This window comes from Rhipicephalus sanguineus, chromosome 1 (genome assembly GCF_013339695.2).
Source record: "Rhipicephalus sanguineus isolate Rsan-2018 chromosome 1, BIME_Rsan_1.4, whole genome shotgun sequence".
Taxonomy (NCBI): Eukaryota; Metazoa; Arthropoda; class Arachnida; order Ixodida; family Ixodidae; genus Rhipicephalus; species Rhipicephalus sanguineus.
Window position 1 is genome coordinate 173,491,278 of NC_051176.1, and position 27,005 is coordinate 173,518,282.

The 27,005-nt window shown below is 44.2% G+C and overlaps 1 protein-coding gene across 2 annotated transcripts in view; it reads right to left on the reverse strand.

Moving 5' to 3' along the window:
* LOC119402513 (stomatin-like protein 1) overlaps positions 1-27,005 on the reverse strand; it is a 49,728-nt gene that overhangs the window by 22,040 nt on the left and 683 nt on the right. Inside the window, exons 4-9 of one of the 2 annotated variants that reach the window (XM_037669673.2) lie at positions 18,263-18,345; positions 18,003-18,206; positions 15,868-15,923; positions 8,850-8,980; positions 4,588-4,773; positions 3,561-3,686 (exon numbers count right to left, since the gene is read on the reverse strand). In XM_037669673.2, the coding sequence (XP_037525601.1) occupies positions 3,655-3,686; positions 4,588-4,773; positions 8,850-8,980; positions 15,868-15,923; positions 18,003-18,206; positions 18,263-18,345 (692 nt within the window). In that variant the 3' untranslated portion in view covers positions 3,561-3,654. Of the gene's footprint in view, positions 1-3,560; positions 3,687-4,587; positions 4,774-8,849; positions 8,981-15,867; positions 15,924-18,002; positions 18,207-18,262; positions 18,346-27,005 lie in introns of those variants that run through there. The other variant, XM_037669665.2, reaches the window with a different exon arrangement.

A 27,005-nucleotide genomic window follows, 5' to 3' on the forward strand; every position in this document is an offset into this window, starting at 1 on the left:
TTTCTCCCAATCCATCCTTGCAACCCCCGACGGTACGTAACTGGGCCAAACGCTGGAAAAATCCTGGCACAGGCTCGCCACTTATTATGTCACGTATCTCGGGAGCGCTTGCAATATGTGATGGAGTTGGGAGAGTAAGTGAGGCGGGAGACCGTGGCGTCACTGCAAACAAACTTTTATCACTCGACACGGCAAACAAAATTCTCACACCAAAATATTTACATCAAAAAGTGACCTTAGAAGAGGAGACGTTATAGCGCACAATCACTAATAACAAATCGCAAAGCCTACCAGCTATGCTTAACTTCTACACACTCCAAAGTCTGGCCACTATGGCGCCTCAGTCTCGCTACGCGAATCGAACGTTCTTACGGTTCGTGTTGCCCGTCGCCTCGATTCGATGCGAAGATCGACGCCCTGCCCAGTCGTCGCAGCTGCTGTCGACGTCTTGGGGTCGTCGTCGTCGATCCGCCGCGTAGCTAGTCTTCCTCGTCGCCGATCCTCCGGCCCTTCGTCGAGAACATCCGTCTCGTCCAGTTAGGCCTACCTCCTGGCCTCCCCTTGGTGCCACCGGGTCGAACTGTCGACGTGGCTCTCCGGTGATTGCTGGTGGGTCGCCGTCGTCTTGCCGAGCTGTGGTAGTGCTGCAGGTGCCTCGAGAACTGCGTACTGAGGCTGCCGCAAGCCCGGGACGCCTCGCTCGGTAGACCCCGAGGTCGACGGCCACCCTCCCGGGGCATGCACAACGCTGCCTCCAGAACTCAGCCCTGCCGTTCCCGTCGCGGACGCGACGCTGGCTTCCACCACCTTGCTCCTCGACGACTCCACCGAACAATGACTGCTTGATCCTCTGGGGTTCCGCACCTCAGTTCGGGTCGCGTGGCACGCGCCTTTCTCCGGCCAATGGCTTGCGTCGACGTGGCGGGTGGTGCACACCATCGGGTACTTTTCCATTCCCCGCACACCATCGACGCATTGCGCTGTCCGGCACGCGCCCCGTGCCCCTTTACTCATGACAACATCCCGGTATTGCGGCAAAGCTGCCTTTCACGCTCTGCTACGGTCGCAAATGTACTAACTCAAGAAACGCTGGTTTCAACATGGAGATGAAAGATGTGGCAGAGGTGGGGGCTCAATTAATGCTGTTCTGGACCTGAAATTTGGGCAGGAAGTCCGAAAAATTGGAAGCCGAAGCTTTTTAGCATCCAAAATTTCAGATGTTCTTATATACCGACGTCTACGAGGCAGATTTGGAACTCCGGACATGAAGGGAGCACACCCTTATCCGCCACATCAGTTAGGCTTCCAGAGAAGTTGAAAGAGGAGGAGAGGCTGAGGAAATGGCATCTTCGCCTATCACGTGTAAAGTGTTGTCGGCAACACTTTGGTTGCACCAAATCACGTACATAAATAGAATTCGACCTCTACATTGCCTCATTCTTGATAAGACAACTATGAAACACCACCCTGCCAGCGCTTCATCAACCTAGCGAAAAGAAACACTTTCGTGTTGCTTTCTCACAAGCACATACTTAGGGATTCTCTGCAACTTTTTCTGTAATTTCACTTCGAATTATTCGAAAAAATGTTTGAGAAATATTTGAAAATTATTCGAAAATTATTCGATTCGATTCGCACTCAGTCTTTATTATTCAAATTCGCTTCGCACCCAAAATTTTGCTATTTGCACAGCTCTAAAGATTACCCTTCAAGTCCTGCACTTTCTTGAGAAACTTATTTTTCAATACTTCCCAACTTTCTGTTAAAAGTGGCTCCGAAACAATTTTTTAAGTAATCCTAAAATACATCCCTATTGGGCTGTATCACCTTACGACTCACCTGCTGCAACAATACTTTGAAACAATATGAGCAGAGTTACAGATTATTACGACAAGGTGAGTTCTTTCTCCACAACCGTGCTGGAAACTACTCAGAAAACGGGGGTACAGCAAGGAAGCAAGGCAACAGCTAAAAGTTACGTCACTTCATGCCATGTCTTGAGCCTTTCCTCTTGTTTGTTTTTTTTTCTTTTAATGTGTTGGCTGCCACTTGTGGTTCAGACATGCATAGTGCCGGCACATGGTGGCATCCTATGGTGGCTATGATACCCACATTACACAGCAAAGTAGAAGGAGCAACTCACAGCTATTATGCTGGGATGCAAGCTTGCACACTCTAGTCTGGCCGGGTTATGTGAGTACCTGGTGGAGGCCGGCTTTTTGTGCCAGCTTGACTGACAGATAGTAGCTAAATCGAGATTGTGCGCCTTGAAGTGCATTCGATTAGCTAAATATGAAGCTACGTCTTCCAAGGCATTTAACTCATGAGGTAGATAGAAGAGAACTTGCCTGCACAGACAAGTGCACGTGTGGTTTTGGAGACAGTGATACTGATTGGTAAATAATATCATAACGCGCTCAGCATGAGACAGATGACTGACTCAGGCATACGGCATTTGAAAGAGCCTGCATGTAGGTGCCAGGTGTTGCCTCTCATCAGTGTAGCCGAAAACAAAACAATAAAGAAATGACTATCAATCAAGACCAGAAGAGAAAAAATGAAATAATTTTTTGGGCCTTTTGACAAGGCAGTGATGGATACCTTCATTTATGTAACTAAAAATTAGCAATATTACTACTACTCAGAATGTTATTGTGATCAGGAAATCAGCCAACGCATGCTGAGCCCACTTCCACCCGCTTCCTGCATAGCTGCTAGAGCAAGCAAAGTAGAAGGCAAGCAAATTTTGTCTGTTTTTGATATGTGTGGGGGAGCACGCGCGCCCACTTCCTTTCCTTAAGGCTGGCGCGATCGCGAACTGACGGCGGGAGGCGGGGGACCACTAGGAGAGGAGCACTGTCGCCCTTTCCGTACAACTCCTTCTTTCCCGCCACTCCGCGCGCCAATCCTCGCTTCCCGGCTCGCGGGAAAGGGAACTCGCCCTGCGAGGGAATCAACCCTCGTGGTGGGGAGGGAGACGGGAGGTGAATAAAACAACCGGGCATACGAGCAGACGGTCTCTCGTGCCCTGCTGACCTGTGAGGTAACACCTCACCGCCCCAAGTTCCGCGAGCCGAACATCGACCGAAGGTGTAAGCCATACCCTTTGTTTCTACGAGAGCGGACTATCCCTCTACGCGACATTTACGCGTTATTGCTAGCGTAGCAATAAAGTGTTGTTTGTTGTGCTAGCCTGTTGCCTTATTCGCCTGAACCCGTCGTAGCTGCGATGACGCGCGCTACGGGAAGGGGACGTTGACACGGTACGACTATTTGCGGCTGGGACCGGAGCTAGGCTTCTGCACCAGCCGTGCGTAGAGCGGACGCCCTCATATGAGATTGAAAATTCTCTGCTGCAAGTAATAATATGTGGCTCACGTGTGCACAGGAGCAATTCAAAACATATTTTAGGGCCCATTAAAAACTGAAACAGGCAATTTTCCAAAGATGGAAAATTCTGATGGCACACTTCTTTTTTCTTACATACCATTTTAATAAAACCTAAGTATTAAAATGGTAAGGCCTCTCTGAGATTTTTATACTTTTTATTAACACCCACTCTCGTAACTATTTTTAACGCGATAGCGTTAAAGAGCTCGTATCGCAGAAATTCCGCCGTCGGCGTTGGCACCGTTGGTTGTGAGCGAAAAATCATCATCTTGTCCGTGACCGAAAAATCGAAAAAACTGCAAATAAAATAAATAATAAAAATGTTGGGTCCGAGTGAGAATCGAACCCAGGCCGTCTGCGTGGCAAGCAGGTGTTCTACCACACAGCCACGCCTCTGCTTGGAACTGCACTGAAAGGAACTTTCATGCATGCCAAAAATACGCGTCCTGTATACAGGTGTCACAGTACGAGATGTAATATCGCAGTAATAATGCGTGGTACAAGCGTACATTGCCTCCGGGCGTCACACCATGTTAATATCATAACGACTTGGTGGTTTAAAGACAGCCACCCATTACAAAAGGCACACACATTACTGCGCATATTCCCTTAGGACCACGTAGTGGGTGCATCACAACTTCGAAAAAGTTTCTCGCGCATAATTTCTCCTGGTTTAAAGCATCCTACCCATTACATAAGGCACACACCTTAGTGCACGCATTCTGTTAAACACTCGTAGTGTTCGAAGTGCGCACTAGGGGCAGGATATCGCTATCGCGTTCAACTCTTAAAGGCGAAGCTTAAGCGTCCCCCAATTTTTTACTTCATGCCTAATTGTCCAATGCATTTTAGCAAAATTTTAGCTGGCGATGCCCAATCTTTTTAGCTTTTTTTGGTAATATGCTATCTCAGCCCCACTGTATCCAAGAGCTCAATATGAACATGGACTTGTAGAAGTGCTTTGTGCAGACAATGCCTGGAAAAGATGGAGAAGAAAAAGGTCTCTTATCTTAAAAGGCTTTAGGAGGTGATAGACAGCTAAGCTCATCCCAGACAGTTTTAACCATTATAAGAAAGAGTCTATGAATGAACACCGATTCAGCAGCTAGCAATAGTTAAAGCTTGCCATGCAGGTATGCTTTCCTTGTGCAGATTAATTTTATTGTAGGGACCAATCATGGTCATGTTCTCACATACCTTGGTCGAAGCAAACGTGAACTGTGATGCCATCCTTGGTGCCAGCAAGAATCTGGAGTGCATATGTAGCACACACACCCTGAAACTCATCTTGCTGGGCAGCAAACAGGGCCAGCTGGTGTAGTACCTGTACCAGCTGCTCAAACTGTGGCTCACTTGGACATGCTGGTACAGCATGTAGGCCTCCTGCAGCATGACCAAGTTGACAATGCAGTGGAAAGCATGGCCATTAAGCTGTCTACAAACCATGTAGGTCACTCATGAAAAACATGTGGAGAATTGTTAGAAAAGCAAGCACACATAAAAAAAATACAAAACAAGAAGCAAAGAGGCTGCAAAACAGAATATGTGCCATCAAGTGCTAAGGCATAGATATACTCAGACGTAACACAGGCGTGCGGATGTATTTTTGGCTCTGTTGCATCACGACGACTAACAACCAGTTCCTAAACTCTGGTGACACGATGCAACCAGCATGTCTGGCACCATTGAATACATTCCAATGTCAGTGGTGCATGAATAGCTCCGCTTCTATTTTTCGCCACACATGCTGGGTTGTGTCGGCTAGCTATCCCAGCATTCCTCATGTGAAGTCCTCATGAAGCGGGAGCGAGTGCCCGTGGTCGCGGTATGTGTTCTTTGCAGCTGTTTTATGCGCATGCACCAGATGGTTGCTTGGCAACGTGTGCTGTTGGTGCTATTGCAGCCGGTTGTAGCCTATTGTAGCGTTAAATATTTTTCCTCGCTCACTGTCACTGACAGCTGGCTAGCTTCGGCTGGCATGGCACAGTGTGCTGAAAACAGTGGAGTATAACTGGCCTTAAGCCACCGCCAGAATGAAAGTACAACTCAAAGTACAACTAAAAAAACAATGTCATCGATGCAGCAGACACAAGTATGCCGCTTTAGGCCATGACAGTTACCATGCATCATGTATTCAAATGAGGACTGCACATTGCAGAGGCCTAATGGCATTATGATGAATTCACACAAGCCATCCAGTGGTAGAAAAGCGTTTTTTTTTATAATGTTCAATGTCAGTCATGGGCACCTGCCAGTAGCCAAAGCAGATATCAAATGAGAAAAAAAATTTTGCTCCTTACACATAGTTGAGTATGTGTTTTATATGCGGCAATAGGTATACAACCTTGCGAGTAATTTTGCGAAGTCATCAATAATCAGTGTAAAAGTGTATGGTACCGTCTTTTCTTCCAAACTACAATGACTGGCCTCGTCCAGTGACTACAAGAGGGCTCCATAACAATGCGTTTGAGCGTAATGGTCACGTAGTGTTAATAATGCGTCTTCTCCTTGTTGACAGGGACTTTGCCAGATAGGTGCATGGCTCTCAAGTGTCAGTAGTGTGCAAAACAGTCGTCGTGTGGCCCAGTGAAATTGCTTGGCCATCAAAAGAGGAAACAAAGCCCTTGAGCAAGTGATGTAGTTGTTCTTGGTGCATCAGCATAAGATTGCTGGTAATAGATGGAGTAAAAGGACGCAGTGATGACTGTGGAGGTGCAAAATCAAGGGCAGAAAAAAAATGTAACATGTAGCTTAAACATGAGTCTATCTAAAATGTGTGCACTATTAGACAAGATAGCAACTGTCCAGCAACCACAGCCACATCTTCTTCGTCTTCAGTGCAGCAACACTGCAGCGGCTGCTCGATATCATCATCCCTGGTGGTACAAGCACCGTCCCGGTGCTTAATCTACACATCTGTAGTCGAAAGAGTGTGGTATGATTTTAGCCTAGCTATGTGAACGACGTCACTTGAAGCCGGTGGTGATGCTGAGGGACTGGTGGGGACTGGTGGGGACATTCTCAAATGTTACATCAGTCACTTGTTGCACTACGTGGTATGAACCAGTGTAACGCGATAGCAGCCTTTTGGAAAGACCCACATGCAGGCGGGTGACCAGAGAAGCACCAGAGAACCCGGAGAAAAGTGTGTATCTCGATGATGGCAACCATAGAAGTGTTTCTGGTGCTCCTGAGAGGCCTACAGAAGGGTGTGGATGAGCTGTGCTTGACCAGTGTATATACTATGGTGTTGCGGGTGTCCAATGCTAAGGCGGGTTCTCGGCCGTACCTGAGGCAGAATGGTGAATAGCCAGCGGTATCATGCTGCAATGAATTATATGAAATGTAATGTATGGTAAATAAAGATACCTGCAGTGCTGGTCAGCTGCAAAGTACTTTGACAGCATGTTGGTGATGGTCCAGTTGAAATGCTCCGTAAAGCCATTGTCTGTGGGTAGTACGATGTGGTGAACTTGTGTTAGATTAACCAAGATTGTAGGATATGGTTGATATCTTCAACGACTGCTGAGAGAAAGCTACGACTGCGGTCAGTGATCAATTGACGTGCAACGTGCAGCAAATATATGTCGTAGAGGAGAAAGTCCTTGACATCGGTAGCGAGACTTGTCAAATGAAGCAGATTCATCTGTTGTGTCAGGAATTGAAAGCGCAGTCAGCGGCTGAGCTCTTCGAAGGTTTTCGAGGCAACATAAGGTAAATGGTCCGGCCAACGGGTTTGACACAAACATAAACAATAGACAATAGCCAAATTGAAAAATGGCAAGTGGTCACAGGTACACAAGAACACAATGGTGCAAGTACAGAAATACACAAGTAAACCATTTATTCTGTTTGTGCGATATGTAGTACTTATATACTTCTTTCTTGACTATACACAGGCACAAAAAGCTCTTTCATTTGTCTACAAAAAGAAGCGCCACCGTGGCTGCCCCTAAGTTTTATGCTGATAAGATAAGAAAAAGGTGGCTATTGCGGTCTTCTTGCACACACCGTGAAAGAAACCGATAAGCACCAACCATCACATGCAAAGGTAAGACGATATGCTAGTGCAAGTGAGATGACTAGCTGCTTTCCCCGACAAGATGCTGCTGCGACACACCTTCATTCAAATTTCGTCACTTCCTTGGCATGGGAAGTTCTGGTCTGACGTAACAAAATGGACACATTTCCTGTGTACCGGGCGTGGTGAGTTCCGATCTCACCATTAAAGGGCCCCTCACCAGGCCACATAGCAAATTTTAGTTAGACGCTGGAAGTTGTTGTGTGCCGAATGAAGAGCAGTATGCCGCAAGAATTTTTCAAATCGGTTCATTACGAGCTGAGAAAAACAATAATTTGTAGCGGTGCGAAACGACGATGCGAGGAGGCGAGTTTCAAACCCTTGCCACTCGCCCCGTGTAGCCTTAGCAAGCCAAATCCCTTCCCTGCCCTCTTCACTTGACACATACGCATGAACACGTCATGCGCATGCATGGTCACGTGCGCATGACGTGCCCGAGCCAGCCCGAGCACGCAAGCGGCGTTGCACGGGCGCTCCCTTTTTTTTTATGTAGCGCCCGTGGGCGTTTTGTCGGCGTTCTCTGCGTTGTACTGCCTGTTTCTGCGGGACGGGCATGAAAGTTGAAACATTTGTACGGGCACGAGAGTGGCGGTATCATGAGCCAGTGCCGCATTAACGTTTACTTGGACGCGGTAGAATAAACGAGCATAATGAGTGCTCGAACGCGCCAGAACATTACTTTCGTTTCCAGGGCTGTCGTCTGCTCGATGCGCTAACCGCGGGGACACGAACGCATGGGAAAGGGAGGCACATTAGCCCCGCATGTCGCTGCAATTCACGAAAAAAAAACGAAAAAGACACACACATTCCCTTTGTGTGTCTCATTATTTCTCTCAAGTTTTATTAATCTATTCAAGCAACAAAAACACAAACTACATATGTTGTGTCAAATAATTATCGTGGTTTCACGTGCTACTGTTGGCGACGTCAGAGCACAGTCGTCTACGTAGAGGAGCGACGTCACAGCACTACCATCTACGTAGGGCCATTTTCTCATGTACGTCATCCCCTCATTCTCTAAAGCGCGAGCCCGCGAGAGGAAGGGCAAGCTGCGTTCACCTTGAAATTTGATCCATTTCCGCGGCGCGTAGCGTTGCAAATTTTGGCAGACGTGTTCGTGAACGCCCAGTGCATGCATTGCGCTCGTTAGCTCAAAATTGTCAAACCTGGTGAGGGGCCCTTTAAAACACAATAATACACTGACATGAACAGGGAAGTTGAGTTGGAATGGCTGTGGTAAATTTGTTGCAAGATGGACCTTCCACTCAAGTGCTTTTCACTGAATTGACGGCATGCACAAGGTACAATCTTGCTTGACAACTTCTAGTTGCTCATTCTCTTGCTCTCTGTTTTTTAGGCGAGAGATAGGAAAGCTTACCAGGACCAGGTGGCATTGATGCTTGGGTTTTGGCGTGCTCAGAGGGGAAACCAAGGGCACTTTTTATGGCAGACATAACCGGAGTCAGTGGATTGCTTGGTTCAGCAGTTTTTACCACACGGGCCACTTTGCTGTGGTAAAGAAGAAAAAGTGACACTAGGGAGTTACCATTCAAAGTTTAATTTCAGCCTTAAATCTTTATGCTAAAGTTTGCAGTCTACAAATGTTGACAGTTTATTATCCAGGCAACTATAGGCAGGCCAAGAGGAAAAAAAGACGTATATGCCTGCTTCTGACATTAAAACTAAAAAGAAAATAATGAGTGACTTTTTTCATTGTAGGATTTAACTTGCACTATTACGATATTTAATAAGCAGAGCATGAAAACACTGTTGGTGCAAACTGTTGCATGCCCAATCTTGGCTGACACCACCCCAAGAACCCAGCTGATGGCAAGAACTTGGTGATATCAAAAGGTAAGTAGCAAATAAACTTCGTTGTGATGGTTAGGCATGCCTGGCCTAGGTGAGTGGCATCCTTATTCTGGGAAACAAAGACTCTCTGCAGACAGCCTGGCCCTGTCCACCAGCTGAAGCTGGTCCTTCCGGGTCCTGGCTCATCAGCAGAATCACGCAGTTGTCTTCTGACAGTTGCAATACTTGGCACAGTTTTTGGTTGTTGGCTATTTCCCATATCATGTAGTAGAGGATGTTGGCTATGTCTGTGCAGTATTTGCAGTATCATTGAAATATTCCTAGCTAAACTGCACGTAACAGAGTCCCAGGCAGGTATGTTCCTGACTGTAGTCTTCTCAATATTGCTTGTTCCTTTTTTGTGTGGTCTTCTGTGTGGTACTTAGTAGCATTTCTGTTTGTATAGCTGCTTCAAATTCCTTCTTAGATGCCACCATAAGCGGATGAGTAACAGCATGCACAAACACATTTGTAATACAGCTAAACCTCAATACAACGAAGTCACATAAATTGGCAATTTACTTAGTTAAATCGAAATTTGGCCTTTTATGCAAAGCACAGTTGCTAAAGGATTCGTTTTCATACTAAAAACGCTGCAAGTATGTTCAAATGACACAGTACTACGCAAAAGTTAATTACAATAACATAAAAAAAATCAATTTTGCTGAAGCTGAGGTCTCGTAACCACGATATGACACCATGCTGGCAAAGTTCTCTTCACAGCGCCTGTATTTCATGTAGGTCATTCCACGCCAAATGTCCCACGCATTCTGGCGACGATCTCAAATGTACTTAAAAAAAAAAAATCGCGCTGATTTATTGCACTGAAAAGAGTGAATTGCTAGAAGATTTCAGAGAGAAAAAAATTTTTGGTGACGTGGGAGCATTTTGAATTTCCCAGAATGTCGTCTGAGTGATGTTTGTCAGAAAATGTATTCTTAGAGTACCGTTTTTCGTTTCTATGCCAAATTTGGCCTAAATATTAAGCAAAGGCGTTTGTCTAAGGTGTTCGAAGCTCAATAATATTGCTGCAATTTTTCAGTCATACACACCTCTAAAAAAATTTGCGAAAATGTTCCATGTTTGCATTTTTTCCCTTATAATATTGCACTATGTATGAATATCCGTATAATGAATACTTACTTAACAGAAGGTATATTTTGCGTAAAAAATATCTTCAGACCACTCATGTTTCTAAATCTTACGAGAAAAAAATTAAAAATTTAAGAAAATCATCATTTAGGTCTCCACTGAGGCGCGCAGTTTACACCAGATGGTGCTCCAATCAAAAATCAGCTTTTTACCTCAATGGAAAGGAAATAAATAGTTCTTCTCATATGGCAAGTTTTATCATTACAATTTTTGTTTTAAGGAACAAAATAATTTTTAAACTTCCCCATTGACGGCTATCTTCCCATTTGGTCATGTGGCAGCGTCCTCGTTGAAGTTCTCCATTGCCGTCTATGAGGAATTTCAAAAATTATTTTCTTCCTTAAAACAAAAATTGTAATGATAAAACTTGTCATATAAAAAGAACTATTTATTTGCTTTCGATTGAGGTATAACGTTGATTTTTAATTGGAGCACAACGTGGTGTGAACAGTGCCTTAATGTGGACCAAAATGATGATTTGCTCAAATTTGTCATTTGTTCTTGTAAAATTTAGAAACATGAGTGGTCTGAAAATATTTTTTATGCAAAATATACCTTCTGTAGAGTAAGTATTCATTACTCTGATATTCATATATAGTGCAATATTACAAGGGGAAGAATGCAAACGTAGAACATATTGGCAAATTTTCTGGCGTATATGACAGAAAAATTGCAGTAATACTATTGAGCTTCGAACATCTTACACAAATGCCTTTGCTTAGTATCTAAACCAAATTTGGTATTAAAATAAGGAATGATACTCCCAGAATAATTTTTCTGACAAACAACACACAGGCAACATTCTGCACAATTCGAAAGGCTCCCACTTGACCAAAAATTTTTTATCTCCGAAATATACTAGCAATTCGTCATTTTTAATGCAAGAAATCGGCACAATTTTTTTCGAGTACATTTGAGATGATTGCCAAAATGGCTGGGACGTTTGGCATGCAATGACCCATGTGTAAACCAAAAGTAATGCAGGTCTAATGCATTATGGTAATGTGGGTTAAGCTAAGCTATCGCGCCCATTTTCTCGCCTCAGCTTTTCACCAAAACTTGGGTGCTGCCCAGAGTGGCACAACACTGATGCTATCATCTTCACTGAACCAAATCACATGCTCTCCACTCAGTCCGATGAATGCACAACACAAAAAAGACATCACATGACAAAAAAAGGAGCTGCAGTCTAAAATCGCATGACAGCAAAATGACAACTTCAATTATGGCACTTCTGTTTATGGTGACCTATTTTATGTTTTGTGACATCGTACGTCAAATTTTATGAATCAAGTAAGACCCGTACGGCATCGCAAATTTCGGTGACCGCTATGCATTGGGTCAATTAAAGTCTTGTAAGTCGGCATTATTACAGAACATGCGCATAAATTTGTAGAGCTGATAGTGGTGTGGCTGGTAACTGTGAAGAGCTCCAAAAAATATTGATTGGCTGCATAAAACTTCTTGCAGCAGTGCTCCCCTTACTGAAAAGAACCTTCAGTTGAAGTTCTCAAAATACTGGCCAGGGTAACCAAAACCCGGCACAGATGGACGCAACTTGTCTGGGCACCGGCGCTCTCTGGTCTTCCAGGAAACGAAGCTGCCCACAGTCTGGCCCGAGAACTGGCCATCCACAACTACACGACAACCTCTTGGAACGAGCAGGTCGAATCACTCCACCGTTCAAGGAGGAACCATATGGTACCTTACAAGGAAATACCACCAAGGCAGGGGGCATTACGCCGCTGCACATATACACTTAGACAAAAAGCAATCAGTAACCTGGCGCCTTTTACAGACACATGCTTTCCCAAACACAGTGATGTACAGTCCCCTCTATCATGGGCTATATACAGCAGTTTGTAAATTACGCGCAGAAAGAGCTGATTTTCAAATCATCATGTGTGTGTGCCCCTGATGAGTAAAAAAAACCTTCCAGCTCATCACTTCTCCATCTCATCACAACCCTAGAGAAGTTGGAGACGGCAATGTTCAGCTTAGACCATGATCTCCAACTCCAAGTCATCCAGATGGACGAAGACACTGCCGAAGCGCAAGGTCTGGCCGCCCGAGGAAGATGAGGACGGGCCCTCTCACTCCCCTCCTCCCTAAACCCCATCTCGGACACAAATAAAGTTTACAACCACTACTACTGCACTAAATGAGCCCGTTCCGATTTCTTTCACTGGGAATGCACTGTATTCTTCTACGAGTCCAGAACAGCTTCTTCCAAGTTCAATACCACGGACAGTGAGCTCTGTGATATCCCCAACTATGCAGAAGTGTCGTTAGCTAGGCTAGTTGGTATGAATCCATCGCAAATAACAATGCAACAAATGAGACAAGGCACCCTTGTCACTCCTTTCTGTATCCCGCGTCTGGTTTTTTTTTAGCTGTTATTTGCGATGGATCTCCAAACATGTGGCAACGTCATTTTATCTCGCGAATCGAGATTGCTTGCAAGATACCAACCCCATCGGTGACATCCGTTTCCTGGACGATCGCAATCACTTATAGAATAATTGACACATGCGTTAATATCAAAAACACCAAAGAGGGCATTTATGCACGCCATGCGCAGCGCATAATATGGAACTATGCAATGCGTACAGATAATACAGTAGTATGTGACATAACGCGCCAGGGTTCTCACATGCTGCATGGCCTCCATCTCCGTCGTTCCAAAGGTGAGGAGTGCAATCAGCAGCATCCTTTTCTCCGCAACCACTGCTAGAAAATACGCTGCTCCGGTTAGGGGGGCCGCTCCCTTTCATGTAGCCCGCGATTTGAGAAATGAGTTCACAAAAATGTGGAAGTCAACCATGTGACCACTGACATCAGTAGAAGTTTCAATTCATTGCCTTGGTCTTCCTCTACGGCAGCAGTGAAATTCTGTTACACTGAAATCACGGACAAACACATTTAGTTATACTGAAATTCAAAATACACAGTTTTCTATGGACATGAAGTTGTAAAAAGTGAAATACTTCATTATATAGAGAATTTCATTATATTGAAACTTGTTATATTGAGGTTTAACTGTAGTTAACATCACATACACATTGTGTAGAGTGCAATGTAGAAATCGAGTGTTAAACAATAAGATTATGAGACACGTCTTTATTATTGCCATACCTAGAATTTCATAATCCTTTAGTTTACGACTGCGTTTCTGCATTGTACATCACATACTGTTCATGTAATGTCAACTGTTATAAATGTGTTTGCGCATGCAGTTAGTCATCCCCCCTCCAATCCGCCTCTTTCATTTTCTTGTGCTACCCTCTGCCGTTTTGGTAGGGGTTTGGTAGGAGCCAGGACAACCGGTCAAGCAAAGCCTCCGAGATGAAAGCGTGCTTCGCACCCACACTGTGCACAACTCGTCTTTGAAGGGCAGGCCGCTGACCACTCACCTTTGAAGCACCAGTCGTCTTTGAAGAGCAGGCCACTGATGCATTTGGCGATGCATTGTGCGCAGTGTGGGTGCGAAGCACGCTTTACGGATACAGTCATTCTGTTTAGGCACTGTGATCGCACCACACGAGAGCTCGCAGAGGCATATCACATCCACATCAGGGAGTCATCTTGTATCAGCCACCCGTCATTAACTATTTCTGAAAACGAAGCGTTGCTTCTGAAAGAAAGGAGTAGTAGCAGATATGGTGAAATAGCTCCGGACATTGCACCTACGACGGTGCGCATGTGCAGAGGGTGACAGGGTCGGTATATATATGTTTTCGTTTGCTGAATAAAGCCTTCAGTTGATAGTAGCGCTAGTGTCGCTCCCTCTCTTTGTCCGTGTGTCAGTCTGCGCTAGAAAAGTTATATTACAATTTGTGATGTCACTATGATGTCATCATGATGTCACGGTATGTGACGTTGCATGATGACATCATCACATGACATCATGGCTTGGTCAAAGGTGGGCTAATCACGAAAGCACTGCAAAACCAGGTGAAGTGCAGAAAGCTTGCAATGCCTCCGATCATGGAGGAAGTGCAAAACCCCATTAGTTACAGAAAGTAGGGGTGTGCGAATAGTGCCGAATAGTGGCCAAAAATATCGAATATAGAATTCAATATCGAATAGTATATTTACACGAAATATGTACCGCCAGTTACGACAAGACAAAGGAAAAATCAGAGACGCTACGGCGTGCTGACAGCTTCATTACGCACTTGTTTGGGAGTGGTTTTTGTTTCAGCTTTTATGGGCGCGCAGGCATACTGATAGAAAAGCCGCCATTAAAGTAAGCAGCGCCACTCCTAACCTCCCAACAGAGGGGTGTACGGTAGCTAGTCTTTCGTTTCTCCTGTGGTCGCGTAACATGGCTCATCTGACATTGGTTGTGTTGTGCTTCATCGCCATGGGTGCTCGGGCACCCATGGCGATGAAGTCTTCGGGCACCCGTTCACAGCAGTGTTTTAACGGCGCGCCGGAACGATGGGAGTTTTTGAACTAGTGGTGCGGAGCGGCAGTGGCGACTGCCCAGCATGAACAAATTTTTATATGCAAAGCCAGTCACCGAGGGTTTTGCAGGCCAAAGTCAGGTCGTTTTACGGCATTTGCGGCATGTGCGACCGAACTATGCAAGTAGTAGTTAGGGAGCAAAGGTGTGAAGGACTGGACAGTTTTCTCATGTGTTTTTCTACGTGCGGAAATGACATAATCTTCTTTAAGATCAACATGCGCTCGCTTTTGAACCAGGATGTCAGTGCAAGTTTAATGAACGGCGACGTTAGCGTTAGTTTTAGCCAACCTACCCTAACCAAGGTGCACCATTGACCTTTGTCGCATTTTAGATATTCGTCCTGTCGAATTATTCGATCAGGAACTATTCCATTCGAATTTAAAGCTCGAATATTCGCACACCCCTAACAGAAATTGTCAAAATGGCTGACTGGGCTAGTTGGTGATTCATCCTGCTTGCTTGAAATACGAGCGCATAACGTAGACAAGGACTTGTCCGTGTGTTATTAAGTCCTTGTCTATGTTATGCGCTCATATTTCAAGCAAACCCTAACAGAAAGCTTTCGGAGGGAGGCGAGGGAGGATCAATACACCGACTGAGAAAAAAATAGAAGATGGCTTTTGCCTTCCGAGTCTTCTTAAGTGAATGCAAGAAGGACCCTGTGAGTTTTTTTAGAGCCCCGGTGAACACCCATAGGGTCCACAGCATCTCGCATTTCTTGAAAACGAAATGTTGCTAAATTTCAGTCCCACAAGGGACAGTAGCATATACTCGTCCCTTCTAAATAATAATAATAATAATAATAATAATAATAATAATAATAATAATAATAATAATAATAATAATAATAATAATAATAATAATGGTGATGATGATGATGTTGGTACATTTTACAAATGAATAGACTAAAGTGCACACTTACAGAGTAACCTTGATGACCTCCAGACCCCACGGAAGGATTGTTTCATTCAGCTTGGTCTATAACAAATCAAACAAAAGGGAAAACAAGAAAAAGAAATGTACTCAATATATGTAACAGCACTCTGCAACAAACATCTTTTCCTTGTCAGTATGAATGAACAAAAGAAGTTGCACTTAGTCTGCACTTCTACATTTAAAATTTAAACTTTTTGTCATAATACGACATGTTGCACACAACTGTGTAGCACAAAGGTTAAAAGAAATAATAAATTTGATAAGCTTTAAAATTCTTTCTTTCAATTTTTTTTTTTCAATGCATCAAAGAGTCACATTTCCACAAATCTTGTTATCAGGTTGGTTGCTTGGTATATGGGGTTTAATATCTCAAACAACTCAGGCTATGAAAGATGCTGTAGCGAAGCCTATTCCTTTAGCATTTCGCCTTCATCGAAATGTGGCCGCCAGAACTGGGATCGAAGCCGCCTCTTTCAGGTCAGCAGCAGAGCACTATAACCACTAAGCCACCATGGTGGTAAGATATGTAAATAACAAAACACTATGTCCTCTGATAAATATTTAAGAGAGAAGTAACTTCAGTAGAGTATTTAATATATGTACAAGTATGAGCACTAGTGTTGAGGTTTTGGCACGAAATTTTAAAATTTGCTAGGCCACTACCTTCTCTTTCAGCAATGAAACTCTTACCCCCACATCGATAAAAAGAAGCCCCACATCGATAAAAAGAAGTTTTGGAATAATCGTTTCTCTGTCTACACAGAGTTCCTTTAAGAACCTCCGCATATTTAAAAGTCACTCATTAAAACAACCACACAAAACTCTTCAGTACAGCTTTGCAAAGTATCTGTTACAAAATTTCAACAAGTACATTAAGGATCACAATTCATAACAGGCTTCAATGCTATTTTTATAGTAGGACAGCACTCAGTGAGCACATTCTTGTAAAACATTTTTTGAATGTAAGTAAAATGGGCACTGTTGCTTTTTCTTTCAACTCTAGAATTCCATTCATATCAGAAGCACAGCTTAAAGGGACTGGTTAGGAACTGCCCAGAAGGTGTGATTAGATTCCAATGGAAATGGAAATACTGTGAATTATGGTGACAGAATCGAGCATTCTTTTTGCGATTTGAATATGGTTTCTATCTATAAAATGCATTTGAAAGTCACGAAAACTAGTACGTCATGCTGCCTGGTGGACAAGTCTTGGTACTGCGCGAAGGAGTAATTTAGATTCATGTATGTGGTCTTCTGTTGTATAAGCACGCCATAATTCTTGGTTAAAATTACAGTCTGTATATTATTAGGCATTCCCACTTTATTCTGAGCTTATTACAAGGTAAAAGAAGCTGCCACTTAGAAACGGTGCTGCTTTCACCGAAACTAGTGGAATAAAAAGGCCATGCTGAACCTCCACGCATGTGTGTGACGTGTAGGCATGTGCAACCTGCCGCAGTGCGCGAACATGAACTGCCACAACACAGGCTTGACCGATAGGACCTCACTTGTCTGCTAGTGTATAATCGACATCACGCTTACCTACCACAGTTTGCAGTATGCGTTGTGTGTGTGACTTCTTCGGCACTGCAGGTAAAAAAACTGATAAAAAACGTTTCATGGCGTGTTCTGCCTTACCATTCCATGATTGCACACTGTGACTGGTAAGCCTTCCGCTGCACTAAAGAAATCAGGTACCATAAAGATTGGTTATCAGTCCCTTGAAATCTGATGTTCTTAGATTAAATATGGATCGTGAAATTAACTTTGAACTTGCTTTGTTTGCCATTGTAATGAAATCTCTGGATTTTCTGACCATCAGTTACACATCCTTTTGTCTAGCTTGTTTGGCGATGACATTAATATGAACAAGCACGTTTTCCCACAAGGTCTTCTCATGCCAGATAAAGTTCTCTGAAATATGGTGGGACTACTAGGGAAAGAATTTAATTCCCAGGAAACTATGACTGACAATAAACCATGGCAGAGAGTTTCATGGCCATTCACTGTACTTGCTAGGTAACCCTACAAAAGGTACTTCAGCATACCTGTTAAAAGTGCCTATGCATTAAATTCAAACGCAGGTTACAGTTTTTGACAAGGTAGATAATGTGCACATACCAGAAGTGTGGCCTCAATGGCCTCCCGTCGCCTGTCTAAGTCGTCCTGGTCGCTGCAGCCCAAAAGAGATGCCAAGCACTGCTGGCAGAGTGCTCCTACTGTTGCATCTACCTCTTTTACCCGAGTGACGTAACGGACACTGTGGACCACCTGCCAATGCAACTCTGCTCCCACCTCGATGATGGCTCCATCACCAGTCAAAACCTAGGTAGAATGCACCAATTAAAATCTGCACTAGTATTAGCACTAATCCACCATACCTCACGTGCGGGCACCTCAAAGACCTTGGGCTTCAGGTCAACTTTCATGTAGGAGTCAATCACCGGGAAAACCAGCACAAGGCCTGTGTTGTCAGAAAAAGATGCCTGGTGTGACTGCATGGTTACAACTCCATCAGCAAGCTCTTAGCCCCTCAAGTGTATACTTACATTTGCTTTTTGAAATTATATGATGACTTCAGGAGCAGAACTTCCTTTTTATAAAGCGTTTGCATGCCTCGGCAGCAATGCTACTAGGACTGCCATTGTTTATTAAATACTCAAAATAACCTGATATTATAGTCATCCACAAAGTGTTTAATGAACCACGGAGAACTATCAGACCCTGCAGCAGTCTTTAAAGAACACTAAAGAGAGTTATAAGTAGTGAATCAAATAAAATATCGTAGGATCCACATGAAAATTAGTTACCAATATTTCTAAGTTACCTGTTGTTCTTTCAATACTGTGATACAAAATGGGTACTGCTTATGCTTATTATCAGTTCCATACAGTTCCACTTTGTTTACTTCATGGCACTTCCTGTTACCTCAATTTACAAGAGTTTGTAAGATCATGTATTTTTTCTTTTCTCATAGTTTTGTTCATTCTGATTTATTAAACCTGCAACACCAAGGCAACATTGGCTTACTTCTGCAGTTACCATGAACTTCACCATTATTCAACAGAGTGAATATTTTTAAACATAACTGAAGTGTCACCTATCGTCGCCCTTTGTTCATGGGGTTGTTGGGAAGGCAAGGTTTGCCACCCCTCCCCCCGTTCACATGGGCTGTTTGTATATAAGTATGTACTGCAGTGCTCACTGATGGAAACGCGACAATTTAGGGCCTTGGAATGCACATAATTTCATTTCCACCGTCTTCAATTCATGTCATATTGGCATAATTTTGACTCAAACACATATCAGAGACATCACCTTTAGTGGCCAGATTTGTAGTGAATTAATGCGGTTATCTCAAGCACTTGCTAATACCAGTCCTTATACTAAAAGATTTGATGCCACATTTCAATCCGTGAGGACTATACATATGTATGTCTTTGTGGGGAATTTATGAAAGTGTGCATGTATGTGCATATGCATGTGTGGGGGATTTATGTATATAACTGAATGGAAGTGTTAAACAAGGTAGGCGTGCAAACACGGACCCAAAAGAAGCGATCAAAACAATACGAACACCATTTGTGCTGTCTTGATCTCTTGTGTCTGTGTATGCATGCTTAACTTCTTTTACCATGATTCCATACCAACCAGATCAACTTTCTGTCTTTTATGGAAGTGTGTCTGGCTCCCCTTGCATAATCACCATGCAAGGAGAGCCAGGCGCCTCGTTTAAGTAATGGTGGCAGGGGGGTTTGCTCCGACTCATGTCGGAGACTAAGTTCCAATCACAGGGAAACCTCGTGATACATTCTTGGAAAGTACAAGTTGTGTGTGCTATGGGCAAGCTGCATAGTTTGAACATGCGGCGGTGAGTGTACAAGGATATTGTGTGTCTGTGACGGTGAAGAATACAGCAGCCAAACTGGTAAAGATTTATCGGGTGAACTTGTGCTTGTGCAAAGCAAAACAACGCACGCACAGTACAATGACAGTGGCAAGCAAACTGGTAGATTTATTGGGTGAACTTGTGCTTGTGCACAGCAAAACAACGCATGCACAGTACAATGATACTAGTGGCAAGCAAACTGGTAAAGATTTATCGGGTGAACTCGTGCTTGTGCTCAGCAAAACAAAGCACGCACAGTACAATGATAGTGGCAAGCAAACTGGTAAAAGATTTATCGGGTGAACTTGTGCTTGTGCACAGCAAGACAATACAATGATACTGGCAAGCAAAGTCGGTAATCAACCCCTTGAGTGAAATGTGTCGACTTCTATACATGCATCGTCATACCTTCCAGCCTTATCGCTGGTGATTGCAAGTTCTTGGACATACCAGCGCCTCCTCTATTTTTCTGTGCCTGGGCGAAGGAGCGGAGCGCAATGGGAACCGACCGTCGGCGTTAGTGCGGCTTTTAGCCGCCGGGCGCCGCCACCGTAGTAGACTCGCCGTCGCGTCGTCGCTCGGGGAAACGAATGCCGTGGCTGCATTCGAAGCTGCTATATGGTTCAGTTTTCGGCTGTATTCGCGTTGTTTAAAGTATAATGAAAACTTGTAAACTAGAATCATGAAGCACTTGTCGTTCTGGGCAACCAGCCCATTTCGAAGGCATGTGTCTTTCACGGCTATTTGATTGAGACGCTCGCGCGTCGTCTGCTAGCGTTATACCAGAGAGCGCATGCCAGTAATGTGCGGAAAATTGTTTTGTCACCGTTACGTTCGCTTGACTAAGAGTCGGTTTTTGACTGTCTGAAAGTCGAATTTCGAAAGCAGCATTTGCCAAGAGCTAATACTGAAAGCTCCCCGATGTGTGCTACCGAAATACTGAAAGTTCCCCGGTGCGTGCTAGCGTCTACTGGTGTAGCACACTATACGCACGCCTGGAGTTCATGCGCTAAATAGCATGAAATGACACTAAGCTGCTTCCAGGGATATACGTGATCGCCCGTTCTCTTCGTAAAGCTTTTGAGAATTACATTTGTTGCCACCGGGAGAAAGCAACAGCTGGTGCCAGAAAAAGAGGAACTATGCCAAGTGATTCCACCATTTCAGAGCTTAAACCAGTTAAATCGTGGTGGTACGAAAAACAAACAAAAACGGCTACATATGCCGCGCGCTTCCTGCAACCCTGACCGATGTGTGTGAACAGACGTTGTCGTTCAAGTATAAAGTGCCGACTCTCAACTTGAGCCAATGTGAAAGGCGTGAAAAATGGCGCGGCCTATTGTCAGTTCCTTGAGCTCGTCTTTGTATTTATCGACGGATTGTTGTAGCCTCAGTATCTGGCTCCCCAGGTATCTCTCGTTTCTCTTCCATTTGCCCTTTTCGGTAGTGAGCAAAGTATAGAGGTCGAATGGCTGTCGATCTGGACGCTTTTGTCGCATGGGGCAGCCTATTAAGGCGGAAGCCTTAGATGCCTCATTAAACGCGAAAATTGACCGTCGGCGGCGTCAGCACGAGTGATGCAAAAAATAATTACGTGATGACGTCATCGTCTGACGTCACATATAAAAATTTGTGACATCATCGTGATGTCACATAACGTGACGTCATCATATTACATCTTTGCTTGGTCAAAGTGGGCCGATCACGAAGGCAGAGCATGCCTCCGCTGATGTGCAGAAAGCTTGCACTGCCTCCGATCCTTGAGGCTGTAAGAAAACCACGTTGGACGCAGAAATATCTCGGAGGGAGGCAGGGAATGTTCAATACATTGACTGTAGAAGAAAAAGAAGAAGATGGCTCTCGCCTTTCAGTCATCTTAGATGAATGCATAAGGGACCCTGTGAGATTTTTTTTCTTTGTCAATAAAGGGAAATAAAAAAAGGACAATCGGGATTTCTTTCAGTTCCATTTGCAGAGTGGAACACAGCAGTGTGACATACTAAGGCATTGGGGCGGTTTGCAATAGCCTGAAATAGAAAATAAAACGGGAATACTATCAAACTCGAGTGCGAGTATCGAACCCGCAGCACGGCCTGACAGACTGCCCGCGGAATACGTACAGCGGGGATGGAAAGACACGCGAACCTTCGGCATCTGCATTCTTTGCTGTTTCGCATTTATTTTCAAGTGATTATAGCCTGGATTATTGATGAAAAAACGCCGTCATCCATTACACAATAAAAGACCATCTAGCATCGTTTTATTGCCACTACGGTTAGAGCGTGGTGAAAACAGCGCGCCGCTATTTTCGCGTTTCTTTCCATCCCCTGTACCTCTGAAAGCCTGCAAGAACCACAAATGCAATTAAATTTGGATGCAAACACGAATTCGTGAGCTTCGTGATACGCGCGGCCGTTCAGCGCCAGCTTCCCGTAGTCTACTTGCACAGCGCCACCATGCGGCAGCGGCGAGCGGACGCGGAGCGCGCGCTCGACGGCCTGAGGAGAGCGTTCGCCCAGGCACTGAAAAATAGAAGAGGAGCTGGACATACTAAACTACCATTCGCATCATGCATGCAACCTGATCGAGCTATCGAAAGCATGTGAAAAAGTTTCAATACACAGGTGCAGCTTATGCCGAGTGATAACACATGTAACAGTTTTAGCTGGTGAAATTCAGTCACAAGAAAAGTATGCGTTTCGAGTGGAAAGTGTGAGAAGTTAGTGGTCTAGCATAATGCAGAGCCAACTTTGAGCAGGTCATCTTGAAAAAACCCGAATGTAAAATATCATCTCCTTCTGTATTCTCTTCTAGTTGGTATATTTCACTTTTGGAACATCAGGCAGTTCAGTCTTATGATGTTGAGGTACGGTAAGTCATAAATAGCATATATATATAAGCTATGGTCATGTTGCTTAAAGGGATACCAAAGAGCAAAACGATTTTTCTCATATTAGTAAAATAGTCTTTCACGGTACCAAAAACACCATGCTTGCTGCGAGAAGATGCTTAGTAAGCGAGAAAACGCGCAAAAACAAAATGTGGGTGGCACCGCCATATTGAAGTTTCCACACCATTCGCCGCAACGTCACATGTTTTGATGGCGCCTACTATGGACTACGTAGTTCCTAATCGGTAAAAATGAAGTACATTGTCCTCTGAGGGAGCCATAGATTTAACATACCAAGTTTGGGGTAATTTTGTTGAGCCAATGGTGCCAAAATACGATAAATACACTTTGAAATTCGTGACATCACGCAGGGAGATTTCGGCGCGAAATTTAAAAATGAAACTTTGAACATGATTTTCTCCTGTATTAATAAACCTATCATGGCAAAATTAACGACATTAGAGTTCTCAGAGCACAATTTTTTGATTTAGACCAATTCATTGTTTCTCTTTAGTGTCCCTTTAAACTTCATATACACCAGGGTGGAAGGCCAAATTAGGTTCCTTGGCCTAACATTCCACTTGGGTACGCTAAATATGTTGGACTGATGTCTTGCACTCCAAGCAGTGGCTGCTGCCTTTCTGATTATGGCACTAGAAGTTTTTAAAGTATGTCACTGGCCTGACAGTTCTGAGGAATGCCGATATGCGATCGTATTCTCATCTTGAAGTAGAGCTTCACTCTCTGCGCTCACTAACTGCTATTAACTGGCTTTCTCAAACTTCTATGTTTGGAATCTTATGGGATTTTTGCAGTGAAAGCTGAAAGTTGGCAAGACAAACTCCAATACGAAAATAAACAAAACAAGAACAACAACACCCAAAAAGCTGGTAGTGTCCTCAACACACAAATGTCCCTTATTTGAGAAAAGCTGCAGAACACTCGGAATTCTCAATGGTTTTCACTAAAGGCACCCTGCACAGCGCAAGCAGCTCTGGTGGCAGAGGGCGTGTCCTCATTAGGAAAGCGAGCGGAAAGCAGTTGTGCCTGACTGGCCTTGATGACTACAGCAGTTATGCGGGGTTGCAACGCTCTGCATTGCATCGGAGAAAAAAATATCTTAATGTAGTGGATCGGAATGGTTCTTAAAGCAGCAATTATTACATTGTGGGATGCCACATTATATACTTACAGCAACTCGCTGGGGATGAAGTTCACCGTAGAGTTTCATCGCAGCGAGTTACGAGTTGCACCGCTTTTCTTTAGAAAGACAGTCTTTCGCAATGAACTTCCTGTAGTTTACAAGAGTTGAACAAGAGTTGGCACAATTGTTGGAAAATTTAACGGCTTTTGGTGGAATTTAGGGGGGGGGGTAAATGTGCACATTTGAAGGTTGTTTTGGTGCAATCAACATGCAATTCATCAAAGCACTGTGCATGTTTGAACGACTGTAGTTTATATAGTTTATTTAGGATCACAGGCGTGCGCACGAGGGAGGGAGGCAGGGGGAAGCCCCCCCCCCGCAATTACAATAATTCGAGGGAGGCGCCAAGTCTGCCCCATACCTTTACTCAATTGGACCTGTCCCGTCATTGTTTAAAATGCAAGGTTATGGCTATGCAGCTTTTTGACGATAATGGCAGACAAAAACCACTGATGTTGCATTCCAACAGCTCTTTACTTCCCGTTTTTACTTCCGGAAGCCCGGGGACAAGGCAGGCCATTGTGGGAATCATGCCATTGCTTCGCTTTCATTTTTGCATCCGCTGCGACACTTGTTTTCTTTTGAACTCGACCATGGGGGGGGGGGGGGGATTCGGAGAGACTTCACCCCCCTAATCAGGATCCCTGCACATGCCTATGTTTAGGATGTCATGTTAACTTGTATTAATTTGCATAAATTTTATTTACTGACTAAATCAGAGCAAGTCTAGAAAGACTAGGCATGTTTTTTCCCCTCGACAATATGGTCTTCACCTTTTCCTTTACAAATTTTCATAGGTTTTGCATGAGGCAAACTTGTCTCATATCTCTTCAAAAGTGAGTCACAGCAGCTGCAAATTTTGCATTTGTGCATGCACACACAAGGAAGAACACGAACTTAAAACAATGTATCAATAAGAGATAAACTTGTCAAATCACAGAACAGTTTCTCAAATGCGAGCTGTCTGCCAACTTGGCACTGTTTTTTTTTTTTCATTAACCTCGCACCTTCCTTCATTGTCGAGTGAGAGAAGTGGAGATGTAGGAGAGAGCTTCTGAGAGAAATTTTTTTTTTAATTAGGCATGCACCATCTCCAAGAGGTGTGCATCCGCTTTTTCAATTTGTTTCATTAGCCGCCTCACCTATAAGTAACTGATCTCAGTCATGGGACTGAATTACCTAATGAGGTGAAAAGTTTGGTGAGGAGAGGCTTGAATCAACGACCAATGATAGCAGGGTTGCAAGAATTGAAATTTGCATGGGCAAGTTTGTACGAATTCATATTTGAACAAGTATAGCACAATAAGCAAGGACACAAGAAGGAACACGAAGACCAGACGAGCATCTTGTCTCCTCGTTTATTGTGCTACTTGTTCAAGTATGGTTAGAAGGGTCTTAAAGAAATTTTGGCTGTCTGAACAGTTAATTTTGATGCTTCATGAGCAAACAGTGTGGCTGATGGTGTTGTGGGTATGCGTAGTTGCCGAGAGCGAGCTAACATGGAAGTGAACACAGCCATTCACGGCATAGGGTCGCCAAGACCTTTGAGTGACATTGTGTCAGCTCCCTCACACAAGTACAAACTGACGGACTGGTCCGTAGAGAATTTTTAATTTCTTTTCAATTTATTTGTGCTACTGTGCCCTATAGTCGGATACAACTTTAGAAGGCAGCGGCATTTCCTTCTCAAAGGCGGATGAACACAAGCCTGCTCCAATGGGCGCGCACTTGGGACTGACGTCATGAGTGGGACGGCCGGTGGCTCCGCCTTCGGAGAACATCGGTGCGTGCATGAGCGGGACTATTTCTTTAGTCGCGTAGGCGATTGGCAGCTGCGCTTCGGTCGTCTGGGTGGGGCCTCTCCTGCCTTCTTAAGTTGTATCCGACTATAGATGAGTGCACGCCAAGCAGCGAGATAGCTTATTAGGCCTTGTTCGGATAATGCACACATGGTGTGGATAATGAGTGCCCTCCTATTTCACTAACAATGATTTTTTTTGGTCATCATATCATTTATTTTGCACTCTTGATCTCTAACATCGAGCATAATTTAAGGCTATTATATATGTTGTTTTTATTGCAAACTTCCTCCTTCTTACTTTGTATATTAGTCCTTGCCTTGTTTTTTAATTAAATGCTTGCTCCTTTGTTTCACAAGCAAATATCCATGTGTGCCCTTGAGTAAATCAGCGTTGCTCGACATCACCACATGTGCACCCCACATGGGTCGGCTAACAAACCAAACAAACAAATGTTCATGGAGTTAACGTCACCCCGCATGGGTCAACCACCAAGCCAAACAAAGGAATGTTCACGAAATTTTTAAGTCTTTGTAGCTTTTTTTTTTAATGAGAAGCTGTATTTGGCTAGGGGTCCATGCATTTTTCCAGTGCATGGACAAGTGGCTAGTTTCCTCAGGCTCTCCGAGGTGGCAGTAGTCATCTGTGCTGAATGCACTTTGCCAGGATGTGGCATGCCTCAGGGCAACAGCAAACAATAAAATGATAATGGCAAGCCTAAGGGCCTTTATATTTTTGATATAAAATAGCTTATATTGCCCCTGAAAAATTTATATTGCCCCTGAAAAATTGTCTTCCCAGCAATGCATTTGTGTTTAGAAGTGAAGTTGATTTTATGGGGATCGGTGTAAGCTTGGTCTTTGTAAGCTGGCTTTCCAACATTGTATGTTGCAGTGAAGCCTACTCATAGAGAAAAAAGTCGGCGCCGGCGGGCGGCAAGCCAGACACGACGACGCAGGTCGCGGTAGGCTCTGCACGGTCGTTTGAACGTTGACGGGCACGCGTTCACAGCCTGGCTTCCGCGGTGCCACCGCCGTGTTAAACAGCTTCGCTGGTCATCCACCTTCACAAAGTGGGATGGCTCACAATTTTTTTTTTCCTTTCCTTTTGGCAATGTGCGCTGATTTACCTAGCATGTTTTGTTGCTTCCTGCACAGACATTTAGATGTGTACCGAGGCTCTCCTTGCTGTTGGACTCCGGGGTCGGAGCTTTGTCAAGCTGCAGACCCCCCCCCCCCCCCCCCCCGTGTGTGTTTCTCATGGAGGAATAAGTTTCTGAGTTTCTGAGAGTGATTTACGATCGATCACTTAATGGCGAATACAAAAACAAGTGTAAAACACA